The sequence below is a fragment of the Rhinolophus sinicus genome, chromosome 16, assembly GCF_057876585.1.
Source record: "Rhinolophus sinicus isolate RSI-liver-muscle chromosome 16, RSI-T2T, whole genome shotgun sequence".
In the NCBI taxonomy this organism is placed as follows: Eukaryota; Metazoa; Chordata; class Mammalia; order Chiroptera; family Rhinolophidae; genus Rhinolophus; species Rhinolophus sinicus.
In genome coordinates, this window is record NC_142516.1 from 184,867,967 (window position 1) to 184,884,246 (window position 16,280).

Below are 16,280 nucleotides of genomic sequence, written 5' to 3' on the forward strand. Positions count from 1 at the left end.
CACTTAGGTTGTTGCCATGTCTTGGCTGTTGTAAATAATGTTGCAATCAACATGAAGGTGCAGAAAGACATCTTTTCTAAGTAGTGTTTTCATTTTCTACAGATAAATACCCAGAAGTGGGATTGCTCTATCACATGGTAGTTCTATTTTTAATTTTTTGAGGAACCTCGACACTGCTTACATAGTGGCTGCACCAGTTTGCATTCCCACCAACAGTAAACAAGGGTTCTCTTTTCTCCACTTCCTCACTAACACTGGTAAATTTTTGGGTTTTTGCTAACACCCATTCAAACAAGTGTGAAATGGTATCTCATTGTGGTTTTAATTTGCATTTTCCTGATGTTTAGTGATGTTGCGAACCTTTTCATGTACCTGTTGGCCATCTGTATGTCTTATTTGGAAAACTGTCTCTTAAGATCCTCTGCCCATTTTTTAATTGGATTTTTTGGGTTTTTTTGCTATTGAGTTATATGAGTTTTTTATATTTTGGATGTTAACCTTTTATCAGATACATGATTTGCATTTATTGCTCCCAGTAGGTTTATTATTTCTCTCAGTAGGTTGAATTTTCATTTTGTTGATTGTTTCCTTTGCTGTGCACAAGCTTTATAATTTGATGTAGTCCCTCTTGAAGTTTACACCTATGCCTTTTTCTAGTAGTTTTATGGTTTCAGGTCTTACATTTAAGTCCTTAATCCAGTTTGAGTTAATTTTTGTATATGGTATAATATAGTAGTCCAATTTCATTGTTTTGCATGTGGATATTTTGTTTTCTCAATACAATTTATTGAAAAGACTGTCCTTTCCCCATTGTATGTATATTCTTGGTTCCTTTGTTGTAAATCAGTTGACCATATATGCTTGGGTGTATTTCTGGGCTCTCTGTTCTGTTACTCTACGTGTCTGTTTTAATGACAATGCCATACAGTTTTAATTACTGTAGCTTTGTACTATAGTTTGAAATCAGGGAGTGTGATGCCTCCAGCTTTGTTCTTTCTCAAGCTTGCTTTGGCTATTCAGGGTCTTTTGTGGTTCCATGTAAATGTTAGACTCGTTTGTTCTAATTCTGTGGAAGATGCTGTTGGAATTTTGATAGACATTGCGTTGAATCTCTAGATTGCTTTGGGTAGTATAAACATTTTAACAATATTATTTCTTCTACTCCATCAGCACAGAATATCTTTTCATTTATTTCTGTTTTCTTCAGTTTCTTTCATTGATGTCTTATAGTTTTCACTGCCTCTTTTTTTTTTTTTTTCCATAGGTTCCTTTATGATACTTTGGCTGGGGAGCATTAGTGACGCATGTAGTGGGACCATCACTTCATCATTTCATTCCTCTACATTATAACGTAGTCATCCCAACATAGTACTTTCAAAGGATTCTGCCATCTTTGTGACCCTTATCAGCCTGTTTCCCATGATGCATAGTTTCTTGACATACTTGCAGTTTAAAACTCCTTTGAATTTTCTTGTTCTTTATCTTAATGGTATTCTGAAGCTTTTTATTTTAAGTCTCAGAAGGGTACAACTTGTTGGATTTTTCACAAGTAAAACACGTTTATGTAATCAGTGCTCAGATTAAGAAATAGGCTGTTACAGTCTGTCTTAGTGAACTTTATTTCTCTCTCTCTTTCCCTCTCTCTGTCTCTTTCTGTCTCTGTGTGTATGTTGTCGCTTTGTCCTCAAGAACTAAATTCTTTTGTATTTATTTCCTTTCTCTTTTTCTTTCATGACTAAGTAGAATCTCTCTAAGTAGCAATCTATAGCTTTATAAAAGTGCTCCATAGATACATAGCCATATTTGCTTTATAGAATGCCATCACTATTGTTGAAAGTAATTTAAACTTTTTAAAATATTGTCTTCTCTCTATCGCCCCTTTTAAAATGTCATGCTGTGATTTCCTCTTATCACTGGTCCAGAAGTACACATTCATTTAGAAATGGTTTCCTTTTGTTTTGTTTTTTTAGTGTGTAAATTCAAGGCTCACAAAAGGTGTGCAGTGAGGGCAACAAATAACTGCAAGTGGACGACACTGGCCTCCGTTGGGAAGGACATCATAGAAGACGAGGATGGAGTAAGGCCTGTTCCATCTCTGAGCTCCTCCGAGCACCTCCGCTCTCTTATTTTCTGCCCAGTGGAAAATAATGGCAGCGAGTTAAGCAGGAGTATTTACTATTAGTCTTAAATGGAAGAAGTTGGCTAATTACGAGTTTTTATTTTCAATTAGATCCTCCATAGGTTCCTTCAGCTCTTGAATTTGGAGGGAAATATGAATACGGCTTAGGAGGGTCATGCTGAGCTGCTGTTGCAGACCCTCACCCCACAAGCTAAGATGTTCTTTTAGGCTTTGGTCTGATGTTTACTTTCAGCTTTTGGGGCCTCTTCTCATTAGTGTCCTCCGCCCCTCAAAACCTTGCCTGCATCGCAGCTTGCATGCAGATCTCTGATACACTTCTGATCACTGTGATAATGCCTTTCCGTGTCTTTCTCGTGTCAGGGAGACTACAGATCCTGAAGGGCAGGGATTTCATCTTATCTTTGTATCTCCGCAGTGCTTGGGGCATAGTAGCTGCTCAGTAAACGTAGGGTAAATGAGTGAATGCCATGAATGATACCTATTATTGATTCCATAGAGTAAGAAATAACTGTACCTTCCCTGGGGTCAGGGTGGTGTCCTCCACCGTCTTTAATCTGACCGTCCTTTGTTCCTACTGCACAGGTGGCTATGCCTCACCAGTGGCTGGAGGGCAACTTGCCCGTGAGCGCCAAATGTGCTGTCTGTGACAAAACGTGCGGCAGCGTCCTCCGTCTGCAAGATTGGAAATGCCTCTGGTGTAAAACGATGGTGAGAGCCCTTTACAATCAGCTTCCGTTCATATTGTTTTCATCTCAGAGCCTGGTGGCACCCACACCCGTGGTAATGTTCATCTTTTTCCAGGTGTCCTACTTGCCGTCTGGTCACTTTTCAGATACACTTTTTGTGCTATTTATCCTTGTTACCTATTTCCTTTGTCTAAAGACCTCCTTTCCCACAGCTTTATTGTTTTTCATTATGCTTTAGTCACATGCAGCAGTTTGCTATTTTCAGGCCTGTTTTCCTACCTGTTGCATAGAGAAGGCCACCAAATTCTGACTGACATGCAAAATATAATTTTGGTTCAATCCCTTGCGTGTTCTCTGACAGACAGAATGCCGAGTCCAGTAGTCGTGTGCTGTACTCGGCATTTGAGTAACTATTTTAAAACTGTCTGGCAAGTGCAAGACTGCATGTGGGCCACTCGGTATGCAGAGGGGCACTCAGCCCACTCCAACCAAACGTGGCGTGGGGGCTGAAGGATAACGGGGTGAGGGGGCAAAAGCTGTGCAGGCTTGTCTTAGCCCCCCGGGGTGCTGTCCAACTACGACAGTGATTACCTTGCATTGGGCTGATTTGTTTCTCTTGTTTTGAGTCTTGGATGTTAGTTCCCCCACCTCCAAAAAAGGTGGCAAAACTATTGCTTTTAGTTAGTATGGTGTAGATCAGCAAATGTAAGAGATGTGAGTGTGACGTGTTGATTTCATGAGATTGATTCCATAGGCCACAGAGGAAAATACGTCCTGTAATATTTTTGTCAGCCCTGATGGGTCATCTGTATTTCCTTTTCACTTTGAAATCTAACATGATTCTCGTCCTCATGCATTTGTTATTCTTCATCTGTTGCCACTTTTATTAACCAGAGGTGTTATTTTTTATTCCTCTTATCCTATTTAATGCAATACAGAGTCTCTCTCTTTGGAGTTTTGGTGCAAACCCAACCCCTAAAACCCTCTTTTGCCATTCCTTATTTTAAAGGAGTGCTCCCTAAACTAGATTTAAATTTTCATCCCACCTAAGCTTTCTTTTTTGGGGGACAACCAGCGATGTATGCACTTACTGCTATCTTTTTAGTCTACATTTACTGAAGTCTAATTCTCTACATTGAGAATTTCAGCTGTTCTTTTGTAGCTTTTTAAAGAGAAAGCAGATTGTGTGTGATGAAGTATTTTAGAAAGGTTTCATTTAAGTTGTCTTTACCTGCAATATCTAGGTTTCTACTTGTATTTAGTCAGTAGTTTTAAACGTTACTAACTTTAGCAGTTGGAGTAAATTATGATTTTTTACTTGCTCACTCTACTCACCCCCACCTTTAAAATTTTTCACAAATAGAAATATTATTACAAATTATAGAAGGGGGCATTCTGGAATATCTTTTCACTGTTTTCCTGGCAACCTTAAATGTCACTTTATTATGAAATCATTCCTGCCCCACCCAGTGTCAGTTAGACATGCGGTTTCTGAGCCCCTCTCGCCTTTTTATATCCCTCTTAGTTTCTTCTTCCTATCCACTGTCGTTTATCTATTTACATTTTATGTTGCCTTTAAAATATGAATTTCTAACAGCAGAATATTTAGTGTCGAAACACAGTCATCTAGTTAAAAACAAAACAAGACCAAGCTGCAGTTCCACAACCCTAATGTGTTAGCATCGAATTTGTCCAGCTATTGCCTGCTCTCTGGGCATAGTTTTACCTTTTTTGTAAAAATAGTGAAGATACAATTATATCTTCTACTTTTCTTATTTAACATTGTTATATTTTTCAGTTTTGCTCAATCATTCTCATGTTTTTTATTCCTATCTGAATGCTTGTTTTTCTACAATCTATTTTGGATTGTTAATTATTATAAATCATATTGAGAAACTCTCCAAAAGTAGGTCACCAGCAGGACAAGAATCACTATTAAATTTCAGTTATTTTCTCAAAACTTTGGATAAATGTTTAATTAATATGCCAGATTTCTAAAAGGACTAATGGAATAACGCCATATTAAATAAGTGTTTTAGGAAGTGTCTGCTTTTACTAGTTAAAACATTTAAAGGTTCTGGAGGTGAGGACATACGTAGGATCATTACAGAAAGAGCAGACACATAACAGATTTTATTTATTTTCATTAAATTCTATAAGAATTTTCTAAGGCAGATGTCATCAGTTTTGTTTTTTTTAGTGGATTATGATGTCGATGCAAACGCGTTAGCTTCTCTCCTTCCTCTCTCCTTCCCTCCTCTGCACTCCTTTCTCTTCTCTTCCTCTCTCAGGCATTCATTCACTGTCTGCTCCTTGCCTGAGACAGTCGTGCAAATAGGCTACACAGACCCCATCAGATACCCATCTCTAAAGTAGTCAGACCATTTCTACGAGCATACGTATCGTGCCATTAAAATAATGTATGAGTTACTGAACGTTTCGTGATGCAGTTGATTGTCAGTTACCCTTTCCTTAGATACAGTTTATGACGTAACTAAATGTTGATTTGTTTTTATGATTCTTAAAAGTTTATTTGTCTGTTATTAGGTACACACTGCCTGCAAGGATTTGTATCATCCTGTGTGTCCACTTGGCCAATGTAAAGTGTCTATCATACCTCCCATTGCACTAAACAGCACCGATTCTGACGGTAGGTAGCAGTACAGTCGTGTAAGTATGTATATTCCTGGTATAGTGAACGTTCACATGGACATTTATTTCCCTGGAATAAATAGAGCTGTAACTGGTTGTTCTTGTCGGTTTTTACCTAATGATTCCATTTAAATTGCTGAACTGTACATTTAATTTTTTAAAAAGCATTTTAAAATTAAAGTCTAACATAGTTTTTAACACATTGGTGGAATTTCTGTGTGTAAGACTTTTAGACTTTACATTTCAGCAAATAAAATAAGATCATTATTCTATACTGAAATGCAATCCAGAAAGGTTAATTTTTTTATAAGTGTTTTTTTTCCCCTCCATAATTGAAACTTCCTGTTAGCATAGCTCTTATTTAGAAATCTGTTTTCCTGTAGTTTCATTGCAGGACTTTATATCGCTATAAGTTTATCAATTTTTTCCAGAATCTTACAACTTAGTTGTAAGCACTGAGGGACCTGTTCACAGCACTGGTTTTGGAAGGAATATCTTCCTTCTAAGCAAACCATATTACGAAAGGCTTTTACCATATATTAATATTTCGCATTGATAACGTACCTTATGATTTTCAAACTTTTATATAAATTATGCCAATGTATCTCATAGATATAAGGATAGCCTCAAAAATGTGATTTTTTTTTTAAAACTGTGCTATTAAGAGCCCCCAGCCCCCAAGCCCTGATACATCAAGGTTTTGTTGTTTATTATAAATTTTAAAGTATTTGCTTGGGCTTCATCAAGGAGCAGTTAAAATATTTTATAATGCTGAATATGAACACATGAATTCTTTGACAAATGAGAATGTATTGACTGCAATTGGTTTTTCTTACAATTAAGTGTTAAGGCAGGTGGTCTATCTCTCGTTACCTGTGATGAATACTTTTACCATCTTTGGTATGAGTTTTCATTAGAAAGCATATTTTAAATGCTAAGTTCTATATTCTTAGTATGTAAATAATAAACCTATCTCCATTTGGGGAGCTAAATTGTAACTTATCGTTAAATATGAACAGAGGTCTTTATTTTTTATCAATCTCTCTCCTTTTCTCTGAATTTTTGTTAATAGTTTGAGAAAGCTGTACTTAACTGATTTTGTCCTGTGTTTTGTTTTGTTTTTACAGGTTTTTGTAGAGCAACATTTTCATTCTGTGTTAGTCCTCTATTGGTTTTTGTCAATTCTAAGAGTGGAGATAATCAAGGCGTAAAGTTCCTTCGTCGATTTAAACAGTTACTAAATCCGGCTCAGGTGTTTGATTTAATGAATGGAGGTCCCTATTTAGGGTAATTGATTATTGATAAATCTCATTTAAATGAAATGTAGCACTGAGCATGAAATATGTCTGTCTGTCTGGCTTTTAAGTTCATGAAAATTGTAGATTCATCTAGACAATTCTGTGTTGGTCTTCCCACTCCTCCCTTTGTTAAAGTTCTAATTATAAATTTTGACACAACCTTTTTGATATTGTATAACTTCTTTATGTGCTGAAAACTCCAAAATTTGTTGAGAAAATATTTTCGACTATCTCTTGCATCAAACAAGCACTCACAGCGTGCTTAGCTCTAAGAAAAATAAACTTGTGTGAATATAGAAATGCAAAATAACTTTAGAAAATGATTTGCATGGCAGGCTAGCCTTAATTTATGTACAATGCAAACAATCAATTATTTAACCAAAGCACAGATATTATCATGGGTCTCGGGCCAGTTCTTCAAGGATTTCATATAAATGGCAAAGAAATGCTTTTGTTGATTGTTTGTTTCAGCTTTCTGCACTGTCATATAACAAAAAATCAGAAAAAGAAATACATAGTATTTTCAGTGAGAAAATATATGCCTTGAGGCACTTTTAATACTTTTTTAGTGTATTTGTAGAATTTTTGTTGAAGGGGTGATACTGTGTCATTTGAACCAGAGCCCTACAATCTCTCTCTGACTTACTTATGCCAAGTCAGCTTTTCTCTAGGGCTCCACTGTCACCTGACAACATGAACACAAAAGTAGGAATGGGTATTTTTCATGTGGGTCCTGGCATTTCCTCATGTGGTCTTTCTCCTCACCTTTGTCTCTTACGTGACTGGTTAGCTTTGTCTCCCTTTGCAGTACATCTGTTTTATAATCCTTCACAGTTCCAATATCTTCTATCCTTGACATTCATTTTTCCCTACCCATTCTCTAAGATTCCAAGGAACTCCCTTTGCGAAACTTCGGGATTGTCTCTATAACATATTTTTTAGATTTGCCACACTACTGGAGGTATACAAAGGCACATTCAGGAGGTGGGATGTGTCAAAAGTGGAGATGAAGGAAGGCAGAGTAAAAAGATGGAGTGGCAGTAGAAGAGGAGGAGAAGCAGCTGCCGGGGTCTTAAAAGTGGTCCCTTGGCACGACTTGGTGGGTCTCTTTAGGAGCTGCCTCCACTGTCCCATCAGTGCCCGCGTTCCCCTCTCTGGTCTGTCATCTGCTCCAGGAAACAACATAGCCCTGTAATAAGAGGAGAAGAAAACCACTACTTTCACCATCTTGTATCATTTCCCGTTCATTCTCTTTCCTGGATCCTTCTGCTGCTTTTTTGTTGTCTCATTTCTCACTTCCCTTTCCTTCCAATTTTATCTCCATTCATACTTGCAGTCCACTTTCCCATTTATGATTAAGAGGTTTTCTTGAGTTAAAATTACACACAAATGAATCTTATAGGATAATTAACTTGTAAGCGTTCTTACATTTAACCTAGACATGAATACCGATAAATACAGAATAACAAAGGGGTGGGGGAAAGTGAATTTGATTGATGGATATTACACTAAAATACTTTTTACTTTCAGTTTAAGATTATTCCAGAAGTTTGACAATTTCCGGATTCTTGTTTGTGGAGGAGATGGAAGTGTAGGTTGGGTGTTGTCTGAAATTGACAAGCTCAACTTGAATAAACAGGCAAGTACTGATTCTTCTCGTTGCTAGCTAGCAGGACTGTCTGCTAACCTGCTGACCAGAAACGGGGGGAACTGTGGTAGCCCCTATTGCGCCACCTGTCTGAGGTCCGCCTGTTGTGCTGTCTTTCAGTGTCAGCTGGGCGTATTGCCGTTGGGGACAGGAAACGACCTTGCCCGGGTCCTGGGCTGGGGAGGCTCCTACGATGACGACACCCAACTCCCACAGATACTAGAGAAGCTGGAACGAGCCAGCACCAAAATGTTGGACAGGTAAACGTGAACTCTTCTCCTAAACCTGGTTTGAAAATGACACACTGAAATCAGGTTTTGACGATGTAAACGTCACTGAGTGGAAGCCACTTGTCCTCTCTCCCACCCCTGCGGCCTTGGACAGAGCCCCGCCCAGAACAGATACTCAATAAGTATCTTTTTTGAGTGAGTGAATGAAGTGGAACAAAAACTGAGAAACCTAGTCTAGTGAACCTGTTATTTTTAACAAGAAAAGGCTATGTCGATACTAACTGCCTTTCATTGCTGTTCGGGTCAGAAGAAAGCTTAAATAGTTAATTTGGGGAGGGCAGCTTTCGATGAGTATCATCTTGTGGTTTCACTAAAGCTAAAAGAGACCTATAAACGTCAGGTTTGTTAGAATATCTCTTCTTAATTATACATATTAAGAATGAATGGTACCAACAGAGAACTAAATACTGAAAAACCAATTTTTTTCCCAGGAACAGGGAAGTATTAAGAAAATAGCTTCCTATGAAGGAACTGTCACTGTGGTGATGCTGTCCTTGGTCACAGCTCTTCACTGCTTTCTCTCTAAGTGCCCCACGTATAAAAAAGAAATCCCATTGTGTGTACCCTGAGTATTATGGAGGGGGTATGTAGAATTTGGGTACAGGGAAAATAAGACACAGTAAGCTGTAACCTCCCCACCCCCATAAGAGAAGACAAATGTCAAAATATCATTACAAACTTGTGAGCATGAATCAAAACAACTTTGATAGGATTAGCCGTCTGTGAAACTCTTCCCGAAAATAACAGAATCTCATCAGGGAGCCACCAATCTAAAATGTAATTACTCTCAAATGAGCTATAACCTAATTAATTGTAACCTTGCCTGTCATAAGGTAATGTTGTGATGGCTTATTCTTTTGCTGACAGAATATTTAAAAAAGAATGCTGGGCTGTAGAGCATTTATCTACATTTATCCCAAACTCTTTTTTTCTTTAAATTTTAATTACAGTCGACATTTAATATTATATTAGTTTCAAATGTACAGCATAGTGGTTAGACATGTATATGACTTACAAGGTGAGAGGTATAACCCAGTAGTTTGGGTGCAAAGTGGATCCAACCTCCAATCTTTAAAAGGGCCTGGAGGTGGTTCCGCAGACAACTGCCCAATTCTGTGCTCCCCAAACCATGCAGGGTATTTTAAGTGGGTTTTTATTGCACATTTAAATACCACACTCTTGTTTCATCCTAGGAAATGCTGCTAGGCGTTTCCTCTACCCTGAGTGTGTGCTTTTGCATCATGTGTTATAAAAATTAACTTCTCCAGGTGGTGAGCAGAGAAACAGCACCACTGTGGTGAAATTCCTTAATACAGACCTGAAAAACACACAGGAAGAAAAAAACGGGGGGATACAAAAACTATCAGGTTTTCTCAACCTAAAAAAGACCATTATTAGAAACAGAAGAGTATGTTGTTTCTATGTTTTCTTTACTAATTTAAGAATACTGTTTGTAAAGGGCAGGTGAAAAAGTGATAATATTTTTGTCTGCCTGGCACTTGTAGTAGCTTTACTAGATAAAGTATCATCCCATTTAACCATCACTACACACTTAAAGATAGCCGCTATTATAATCTCCATTTTACAAATGACACGGCTCAGCGGTGGGGTTTATCTTCTCAGTGTCACATATCTAATTAGTGGTGGGGCTGGTGCTCTAAACGGAAATCCACACTCCAGTTCCCAGGGTCTTTCCTCAACATTGTATCGTCCTCTCTTCTCTTTAGTGCACGTGTGCATCGGATGGGTCCTTATCTGCTGGCTTGTAATTCTGTTTAGCTGGTGCCAACATGCCCCCTTTCCTGACTCCTACTGCCACTTTCTCCTGTTTCTGCAGCCCCAGTCACTTCCTAGCAAGGGAGGAGGTGCAGCATGGAAGGTGCTAAGAACTTAAGACATTCCCATTTCCTTAGCTGTCCTTTGACCACAGGAGTATTTCTAGCTACGAGGAACTTGCCTTTCGTGTTTCCTCTATTTGGGGTAGTTTTCTCTATTTGGGTATTGAATTATTTTGTGTTGCTTGTATTATATCTGTTTTCTGAGCTAAAATATAAGCTTCACTAGGGAAGTCTTATTCACTATTGCATTTCCAGGCCCTGAAATACTGTCTGTCACTTTGAGACGTTCAATATCTCTTGCTCAAATATATATTTGTTTATAGTGTATTCATGTCAAGAGTTGAATAGTAGCTATAAGTAACTATTCAGTTTATACATCCTAATCTATAACCTATGTCTTTTAGAGGTTTTTCTCGGTTTTTGGATTTCTGATGCAAAGAGTAATCTGAATGATACACTGGGCTCTGTTTAAATATTGATGATAATTTGGGGATTTTCCTGTAGGTTCCATCACTGACTTCAGCTGTGATATGCTTTTCTTAAAATTTGTGTGTTCCAGTACTGCTTTCATTATGCTTGTGTCTTTATAAAATCTTTACTTCACATCCTGTTCCTGACAATAATAATATCCCTACCCAATTGTTCTTCCCAGATTTTGAAATTATTGTTTTAGATAAAAGACTGGATTTACCTGGAGTTGATTGCGTTTCTCTAACACCAAATGATTCAATGTTTGGTTTGAAATTAACATTTATAGCTAATTTAGATAAATTTGCTTTAATTATGTATTATTTCTATTAATACTTTCCTCTCAATCCCATGCTTACTTTCTTCCTTAATTTAAGGAGGGATATTTAGCTGATTTTCATTTCATGTATGTCTAAACTGACTTGGCAAGACGGGTTGTGACATGGAGAACGATTTATTTTTTCATAGGTAGTATGCATTTATTTAATCTTCAACATTGTTTTAGAACTTTGGGCTGTGACCCATTAGTAACTTGTATCATCTAGTTAGTAAACTGCAGTGAGCATTAGTTCAAAAGTGAAACAGAAAAAATCAAAGAGAAGTCGGAATGCATTGCACGCGGTGAAGAAGGGGAAGTGTGGTTAGATGTGTGTGTTTCTTATTGTGGGTCATGGCCTTGAAACGTCTGGAAGTCGCTAGTCAGAGAATTGATTAGATACGGAAATCATAATTTAGGAACTCAGATTTTATGAGATTACCAAAATTCTGTCTCTTTTCCATTTTGGTTGTTTTAGATACAGTAAACCATAATTCATAAATATGTGTGCATATGTATGTTATGAGATGAGAATAAAATCAGTTTATTAATTTTTAAAGCAATTTTAGACCAAAGATTTTTCTCTCTTCAGGTGGAGTATAATGACCTATGAACTCAAATTGCCACCAAAGGCTTCTCTTCTTCCAGAACCTCCAGAAGCATCTGAAGGAGTTTATGTAAGACTTTAACCCTTTTACCTATTTACCATTGGAAAATGGGGGTGACTGTCTTGAACAAATAAGGAAACATATGATACAGTAGTATGTTTACTTAATTTCATGGTTTATTATTTGGGGTGTGGTCTCAAGGACTACTTCTGGTCCTCTTCCCGGGAGGAAAGAACTCTGATCTGGGTTAGAGCCCTGCCGTGACCAGCACTCTGAGAGTGTGAATTCAGCCCCATCACTCACCTTCATGGGCATCCATTACTTCTGTAGAGGGAGGCTACTGTGGCATGAGGATTAAATGAGGTAGTGAGTGTGTGAGTGTATGTAAAGCATCAGGCATGCAAATCCCCTTTCTCCCGCCTCTACTAGTTCCTGGATATTCCACCTGCCTGCTTCCTCTTAGCACCAGGGCTCCAGGGAAGGCCAGCTTCCTGTTACCTTTTACTCATCTTCTGCTTTGGCCAACGGCACCTGTTGGATTCTTAGAGGTTAGCCCAGCTCCCTTAAGCAACGTGCAAACACACCAGTACTCATGGCCAGGATGTTATATAACTTCTCTCTCCCTGTTTTGCCTGCTCTGTTGAGGGTGCATCAGGACAGGTCTCCAGGTTGAGCCTGTCAGTCAAGATAAAGCAGAGGAAGAGCACCAACGCACTTCATTCCATCCCTTCTACAGGCCATTAATAACGACAGTTTGTAGACGTTCTTAAAGATTCAGCATTCTGATTAAACCACAAAGCACTGGAGATTTAAAACAGAACCTCATTTTCAAAGGATTATTCTCTGACTCACTAAGACCATTTGATCTGTGATAGCTTACTTTTCCCTTGAGGAAAATTCATCTGCTTGTTTTACAGTTGAAATCTTTGTTTTGTCATTAAGAAAATTACTATCATGTCAAAACTAAGGAATGATAACTAGAAGTGTGGGGCTACCCCTTAAAGAAGCTCACTGTATTTTGAAAACCTTTTTCTGATACAAAGGTAGCAAAAACTTCTTCTGGGAAATTTAAAAATACAAAAATATATGAAAAAGAAAATAAAAACCATACTTACCGTCCTGCCACCCAGAAATAATTACTATTAAAGATTAATATATTAACTTTTATTTCCAGTAGCATTTTTATTTACATTATTATTTTATTCCACCGTAAACACAATACATGTTTTTATAGGAACCAGTCTGTTTTTCTTAATAATATTTTTGTAAATGTTATTAATTTTCTCTTCAAGGAAACAAAAGGGGGAATTCTTTTCCTCTACTTTGGAGAAGTTTGTTTTCTGGCATATAAAATAAAGGCGGACAATTTGCTTTTATCACTTATGGTCACTAAATGAGGTACAATTGTAGCTACATGGAAGAAACTTATTTTTTTTTAGTATAAAAGAGTTTTGAATGAAACCTCATTTATTTTGGTTTCTTATCAAAACATTTCATGACAGAGGGATAGAATACCATGAGATTACAGGTTAAATCAGTATTCTACGTCACTGACCAGCCACCGTGTGACGTTCACACCTTGAAAAACTGCAGTAAGAGTAACCTGAACATTCCTTCTTAGCCTCAACCTAATTTTCCAGTTTATATATATTTTTTAGATAAGACATTCATTTTGGATTCCCTTATGCAGATTGTGAAATCGTTTTTATTTTTCTAGTTTTCCTTAAAAAGACACAAAAGGTGGTTGATTATCTTACTGACTATTAGCATTCTCCTGGCATCTTAGAATTACAGAGCTTAAGGAATTGAGACAGTTGTATTGAATAATTCCTAACGGCCATAATTAAATAATTCTATTTGCTGTTGTACTTTTTAAACATTGTAAAATTAGTGGTTTCATGATTTCCTTCAGTTAACAATGATTCCGTTATCTAGTACTCAGTATTAGAAAGTTCATTGTTTACATTTAATGTGCAGTCCCCATGCCATCACGTTCTGTCCTCTAACCCTTGCGAATAAATATGGATTCCTCCTCTGACATCATGCTTGTTAGCTCGCTCCTGTTCCCACCATGGGTCTTGGCGTGGGTGTCACCTGCTCCAAGCAGCCACCCCTCATCTCCGGAGTCCTCGAGGTCAGTAGTCCCATAGCCCCTTCACCTTCCATCACCTTGGTGCTGCCGTACGACAGCAATCAGGCCATGTGTACTACTCACCGTTACATGGTCATCTGGCTTGATGACTGGCACAAAATAGGCAGTTAATAAAAAAATTCGTATTGTTAATTTTTGATCTCAATACCAAACCCTTTGGAGCAATGGGAGTCTTGGCATCAAAGCCCTCTGGCCTTGCCTGTTTCTTGGAAGCCAGATTCCTGCTGGTTTTCAACTGGATCTAAAGCCTTTGATGCAGGAGTCATATGTTTGGTCCCTTCGGTATCATACCCCAATCGTACAAGTCTAGTAAGTCGACAGATGCTTTTTATGAATGCCAGGGTAACCAAAGAGAAGGTGTGAGCTGCAGCTCAGTCGTCTCCCTGAAAGCAGAGGAGAATAGCCTGGTGTCTGCAAACAGAATTCTTCTTATTGGTTTATTTTCAAATTTACTCTGATAGAATAATCAAAGTAACCTTTGCTCAGTACTGTCTGTTTTCTAGCTGCCTGGTAATAGCATGCCAAGAAGTTGCAACTTTATTCTTGCTTTTATTCCTTGAACAATATTAAATGCCTATCAGTACCTGGGACTGGCAATGGAACACGTACCCTCTAGCTTCAGTCAGCTTAGAGCAGTGGTTCCCAAGCTGTGTGTCAGGGCACCTCCGGGCACCACAGTGAACCCAGAGGGCTACCAGGAGGTATTTTTAAACTTCAAAGAAAACGTGGTAATGTTTTCTGTTGGAGGCCGCGCAAACTTCCGGTTTGAACTAGTGCACAGTTTAAACATTAGGTTGCTCTACATTCCTTTTGATGACATCATATTTTTGTGAAGCTGGGTTTTCAGTAGTTGCTGTGGCAAAAAGCAACCACCACACAAAACCGTGTGTGGATTAGGAAATGAGTTACCACTGTCCCGTCTGATTCCAAGGTTTGAGACGAGTACAGTGCCCACAGGCTTACAGCTAGTAATTTAAGAACGAAATTAGATTTTTAAAATTTTGATGTATGTATATTATTTTTCAGATGGTTATTAAGTTGTTGGAACACAAATATTCATTACGTTGTTTGGCGTTAACTACTGTTAGGTATTTCTTTCGGCCTAGGAGCCCTGTGACAAAATTGTGAAGACGTTAAGAATGCGGTGAACTCAGAGTTTTGGAATCTGGTCTAGTGAGAAGGACAGACAAGGGAATGGTCAACGTTTAGGCTGTTTTCCGGGTATAATGGGTGCGCCAGAGAGGGTTCCTGGCCTGGCAAGTTCAGTGAAATCTTTACCGAGGAAGCCCGGACTCAGCTCGATTTTTAGCACAGAAAGAGGCGTGGGGACCAGCCAATTAATTGAAAGGGGCGTGACATAGAGAGCGACAGCAAGGACTGTGGTGGGGGTGGGGGTGGGGGGGGCACGGCAGGTCGTGCTGTCGTGCTAGGACGTGCCGTGCCAGGGGAGAGCAGCGACAGACGGGACAGAACACGAAAGGAGTGTTCGGATCACGGAGACGGGAATCCTGGCAGGTCTTGTGCGCTAGCGGAAGGGTTTGGACGTGATGCGGATGCAGGAGGGATCCACTCAGACATCGTGAAGCAGAGATGTAGCAGGATCGGATTTGTGTTTAGAAAAAAGCCAAAACACCACTGTGTTGTGAAGTGGAGAATGGTTTGAAAAGGAGCAGGAGAGATACAGGAAGCCCCAGAAGGAGGCTGTTATAATGATACACTTGAGAAATGATGGAATTTCTATTTACCAGTGCAGTTAAGCAAAGACCAAGACTTGCGGAGGAGGGGGCGGTGTGGTGGGAACGGCCCAGCGTCCTCAGACTGGTCCCTAGCGTGTCTGCTCTTCATCAGCTGTGGGTCTTGGGCAGATCACTCAACTCACCTGAGCCTCAGGTTCCTTGGCTGTGAAACAGGACAACTAATGGGATAAATGTATACAACCTGCTTCATCCCCGGGGCCTGGTACATTATTACACCTTACCTTCCTGACTCTGCTAAATGACTACGTAATAGGTTACTACGTGACATCAGTAATTTTATGCTTGGACATTGAGGTATTTCATTTTCCTGGTGAAGAGGTTGTATTCTATGCCTTTGGTTATTTTTAATGGGCAAAAACTTGGTGTGTTTTTTTTTAATGAATTCACATGGAATTAATGATAGGTTAAAATATTTTTTGTCAAGTTC

At 38.7% G+C, this 16,280-nt stretch overlaps 1 protein-coding gene across 7 annotated transcripts in view; it reads left to right on the forward strand.

Moving 5' to 3' along the window:
* DGKH (diacylglycerol kinase eta) overlaps positions 1-16,280 on the forward strand; it is a 165,872-nt gene that overhangs the window by 100,473 nt on the left and 49,119 nt on the right. For all 7 annotated transcript variants that reach the window (XM_074329334.2, XM_074329332.2, XM_074329336.2 and 4 more), the window contains 7 exons: positions 1,971-2,077; positions 2,723-2,848; positions 5,374-5,476; positions 6,606-6,765; positions 8,307-8,415; positions 8,545-8,684; positions 11,929-12,013. In XM_074329334.2, the coding sequence (XP_074185435.2) occupies positions 1,971-2,077; positions 2,723-2,848; positions 5,374-5,476; positions 6,606-6,765; positions 8,307-8,415; positions 8,545-8,684; positions 11,929-12,013 (830 nt within the window). The remainder of the gene's footprint in view (positions 1-1,970; positions 2,078-2,722; positions 2,849-5,373; positions 5,477-6,605; positions 6,766-8,306; positions 8,416-8,544; positions 8,685-11,928; positions 12,014-16,280) is intronic.